The sequence below is a fragment of the Acipenser ruthenus genome, chromosome 14, assembly GCF_902713425.1.
Source record: "Acipenser ruthenus chromosome 14, fAciRut3.2 maternal haplotype, whole genome shotgun sequence".
Lineage (NCBI taxonomy): Eukaryota > Metazoa > Chordata > Actinopteri > Acipenseriformes > Acipenseridae > Acipenser > Acipenser ruthenus.
This window is the reverse complement of record NC_081202.1, coordinates 29,652,486-29,657,510: the sequence shown is the minus strand read 5'-3', so window position 1 is coordinate 29,657,510 and position 5,025 is coordinate 29,652,486. Positions and strand designations below refer to the sequence as shown.

General features: G+C 38.2%; 1 protein-coding gene across 1 annotated transcript; it reads right to left on the bottom strand.

Annotated features, from left to right (window-relative positions):
* Positions 1-2,199: 2,199 nt before the first annotated feature.
* Positions 2,200-2,883, bottom strand: LOC131697451 (TBC1 domain family member 2A-like). Its single transcript, XM_058986317.1, has one exon. The coding sequence runs from the start codon at positions 2,819-2,821 to the stop codon at positions 2,318-2,320; it is 504 nt and encodes a 167-aa protein (XP_058842300.1). The 5' UTR covers positions 2,822-2,883; the 3' UTR covers positions 2,200-2,317.
* Positions 2,884-5,025: the final 2,142 nt, after the last annotated feature.

Here is a 5,025-nt window from a genome sequence, read left to right as displayed (position 1 = left end):
GCTAATTTAATGGAATTGTATGCGTGTATAAATTACATTTATATACAGACGTGCTCAAATTTGTTGGTACCCATCCACAAAAAACGAAGAATGCACAATTTTCTCTGAAATAACTTGAAACTGACAAAAGTAATTGGCATCCACTATTGTTTATTCCACATTTAATATAAATCAGACTTTGCTTTTGATTTTTTATTCAACATAATATTGTAAATAATAAAACAAATGAAAATGGCATGGACAAAAATGATGGGACCGCTAACCTAATATTTTGTTGCACAACCTTTAGAGGCAATCACTGCAATCAAATGTTTTCTGTAGCTCTCAATGAGACTTCTGCACCTGTTAACAGGTAGTTTGGCCCACTCTTCCTGAGCAAACTGCTCCAGCTGTCTCAGGTTTGATGGGTGCCTTCTCCAGACTGCAAGTTTCAGCTCTTTCCATTGATGTTCGATAGGATTCAGATCAGGACTCATAGAAGGCCACTTCAGAATAGTCCAATGTTTTGTTCTTATCCATTCTTGGGTGCTTTTAGCTGTGTGTTTTGGGTCATTATCCTGTTGGAGGACCCATGACCTGCGACTGAGACAGAGCTTTCTGACACTGGGCAGTACGTTTCGCTCCAGAATGCCTTGATAGTCTTGAGATTTCATTGTGCCCTGCAGATTCAAGGCACCCTGTGCCAGGTGCAGCAAAGCAGCCCCAAAACATAACCGAGCCTCCTCCATGTTTCACTGTAGGTACAGTGTTCTTTTCTTTGAGAGCTGATGTGACTTGCCAAAAAGCTCCAGTTTTGACTCATCTGTCCAAAGGACAGTCTCCCAGAAGGATTGTGGCTTGTCAATATGCATTTTAGCAAATTCCAGTCTGGCTTTTTTATGTTTTTCTTTCAAAAGTGGAGTCCTCCTGGGTGTTCTTCCATGGAGCCCACTTTCACTCAAAAAGCGACGGATGGTGCGATCACAAGCTGACGTACCTTCACCTTGGAGTTCAGCTTGTATCTCTTTGGCAGTTATCCTTGGTTCTTTTTCTACCATTCGCACCATCCTTCTTTTCAATCTGGGGTCGATTTTCCTCTTGCGGCCGCGCCCAGGGAGGTTGGCAACTGTTCTAAGGACCTTAAACTTCTTAATAATATTTGCAGCTGTTGTCACAGGAACATTAAGCTGCTTGGAGATGGTCTTGTAGCCTTTACCTTTACCATGCTTGTCTATTATTTTCTTTCTGAATCTCCTCAGGCAACTCTCTCCTTTGCTTTCTCTGGTCAATGTTCAGTGTGGTGCACACAATGATACCAAACAGCACAGTGACTACTTTTCTCCATTTAAATAGGCTGAATGACTGATTACAAGATTGGAGACATGTGTGATACTAATTAAGGAAACTAATTAGTTTGAAATATCACTATAATCCAATTATTTATTATCTTTTCTAAGGGGTACCAACAAATGTGTCCAGGCCATTTTAGAATATCTTTGTAGAATAAGCAATAATTCATCTCTTTTCACAACTTCTTTGCTTTATTCTATGACATACCAAAGGCATGCAAGTATACATGATAAAATAACTTTTAATTTCATCACTTTTCAGGAGGAATGAAGCATTATTTCAAAGAGCTGTAAGGGTACCAACAAATTTGAGCACGTCTGTATATATATATAAAACTTTCAGGTTCCCAGTGCTCAAAAGCTAATTTTACACCCTGCACCAAATGACAGACATTCAAACCCCTATTGCATTGCAGTTCCCTCCATTGCAGGTTTTACAATTAGCCTGATTAGCCACAGTGTATAAGTAACAAGTTCCAATGTGTCATATTAAACTCAAAGTAAAACCAGGAATGGATCAAACTGCTATGCAATGGAAGTCTTATTTCCATCCCTGGAACACAGAGGTATGGTAAAGAACATTAATATACCATGGTAAACTACAGTAAATGCATTGTAGAACCATGGGAAAAATGCTAAATTCCTGCGTTAAATTTACTGTGGTTAAATTTATAAGGGAACCCTTGGTATTGCACAAGGGCACTTTCTTAAAATGATGCATCGTTTTTTAAGGTTATTTGAAAAAAAATGACAGTAAGTGGAAGTCCAAACTGATTAGTGTATCCTCAACCAAAGCGGTTGTATCTAACAAAATAACTTAATTAAGACATCAGTATAGGCACAAACAGTGGTTTTTTTTTGTTAATGAAAATACATGTTTGCTGTAACTTGTGTTTGTTTCAACTCAGAACTGCACTTGTGTGTTCTACTCAACGAATGGAAGTGCAAGATGTATATGATTAAGTTTTATTGGCTGGCTTGTTACTGCTTCACGTACCTTCACAGATTAGGGGATTTCCTATTGCTTTAATTTTAAAAAGACATACCTTCAGCACAACAACCCGTCCTGGGATTTGAATTTGAAAGGTCCCTTCCTGAGCTTGAGCCGGATAGCCAAAGGTAGCGTTAGCCAGGTCAATGCTTCCCAAGGGATTGACATCCTGTGATGTTCTGTAGTAGTACAGCTGGCACTTCTTCTCTTCGAAAACAAACCAGCGGGCTTTCCAGGCCTTCAAGGGCCCCCCCAGTTTGTTCAGGTACCCACACAGTTTTGTGGAGGAGGGTTCCATCTTAGTTTTCATGACTGGCTTCTCTTGGGCATTGCTCTGGTCCATGTGTGTGGAATCACCCTCGTTCTCCTTGGTGCTTTCCACTTCCTCTCTTGCACTGGCAGTGAGGTCATGATGATTGTCTGGGTTTGTCAGATTGGGATCAGCTGCAGGCATGGGTTTTCCGACTTGACAGTCCTGCTCCATCTTAACAGTCCTCACCATGTGTCCTCACCAGATTTCAAAGAAAAGATGTTAACTGGTTTGTCTTTGGCTATTAAAAAGAGGTGTAGTATGGTATAATCAATTTTCATTCCCTTTATTAGCTTTTCCCTGCCCCTTGTCAGTTAGTTAAACTTTCACAAACACCAGCTTCAGTGAGGGACGAATTTGTAAATAAAATGTTACATCCTTACAGTCCCATGTGAGTAACAATTAGTACAAAAAAAGAAGTTATCAGCTATGAAGGTCTGCAGAAGAGGTATTAGTTTCCCTATGCTCTCTGTGGTGATTGCAGTGTCCCTTATTCAGGATTATGTTCTATGAAAAATAAAATCTAAACTTCACACAACTTTAAATTATTGCAACTTGTTTAAAACACATATTTTAATACATGATTCTATTGTTAATGAGCACATTTGCTGTAAATGCTTTTTTTGTAACAAACAGGCACTGTAGTAAATACTACTGGCAATTACACCTCCTTGAAAGTATGCTATAGTAAATTCTGAAAATTTCTATAACCACTTTGAAGTATGCATTATTCAAGGATGTTATAGTAGACTACAGTACTAAGTATGGCCACTATAGTTTACTGTTGTATAATAAAAATGCATTTACAGCAAATTACCACTTTAAAGTATAGTGTTTACAGCAAAATACTGGAGTAAAATGCTGCAGTAGCACAGTTCATTTTATTAAATAAATAAACCAAATCTTGAATCAGCAATAGACAATTGGAGTGTTCTGATGTAGTTAAGACTGAAGGTGGCCTCCATAAGGAAAAAACACCAGAGCCCAATGACAAGGAACAAAGCGTATTAATGTGTAGCAGGCTACTGTGGTGTTATCAAAAAAAGGGTTTAAAGCTACCTGACAATGTGAACTGTACGCATTGGATACTTCAGCATAAACGCCCTTGCCCTAATACTTTACTGGAGTAGGCTTTCATCCCAGCTATTATTAGACTCCTTCAGAAAATGAATTTGGGATCTAAAACTGAAATATTGTGAAAACAATTGGCATTTCCTAGACTTATTTGGTAAACTGACCGTGGTTAGACGTATCAGAGTGTTGGGAATAATGTTTTAGTTTCACTAATTACAAGACACAGTACAGTTCCACTTGTGCAATTACGATACATACTCCTAACAAGAACACACACCCTTCATGTACAGTAATACAAAACAGCTCACGTCTTAACCACGATCATTCTTCATTGCAAGTACACATTTACTATCAACTGCAGCTTCAATATATTCAACTTTCGTTTTTTCTTCAGTAAACAACCTCTGAATCCCGTAACTTGAGAGAGCACTTATAAATGAATAACACTTCTCTTGGTTCTTACCTCATTCACTTACAGAAACGACTTCTTCATTGTCGTAATACTAGAAGCTTCGTGTTGTCGTAATACTAGAAACTTCGTATGAACTTTGTGCTCCTCAATGTTTCACAACGACAGTTTAAACTTGTTCCCCGTGCTATGGTGACAGTTTAGGTCAATGGACTTGTTTTATCTCCTCTTTGACGATGGTTTTGTATATGCATTTCCTTTGGGAGGGTTATTTAAAAGTTCTTCCTTATTACAAACCTGTTTCTTCGTTCCTTGCTGATAGTGTTTTGGGAATTTTAGCAATGTCACGTCTTCCGTGCTTGCGTAATCCCAGACACCACTGACCTTTGTGGCAAACAATTACAACAGTGAGCAGTTACCTTGGGATAACACACCAGGTTCAGACGCATTGATTGGACTAATGTATCCGCAGGCGACCTGAGACTCACCGTTTCAACGGTGTCAGAAGTGCTCAACAGAAAAGAATGCATAGAGAAAAATATTGTATACTGGCCATGGGCTTTGGTTTTGCCCAGAGCCGTAACTAAGCATTTAGCTACCGGGGCATGCAATATATATATATATATATATATATATATATATATATATATATATATATATATATATATATATATATATATTATTGTTATTTATTTATTTATTTTTTTTTATTGTTAGGAGTTAGGATGGTATTTACTCGCGTATACTTTTGAATGTTATTTCCCGAATCTCTCCTTTAACATGTCTGAAGGGGACACTGTATTACTTAAAATGTGAATTAACGTCTTAAAACGTGTTAAAAGTGAGCAGTTACCTTGGGATTACACACCAGGTTCAGACGCAATGATTTGACTACTGTAACCGCAGGCGACCT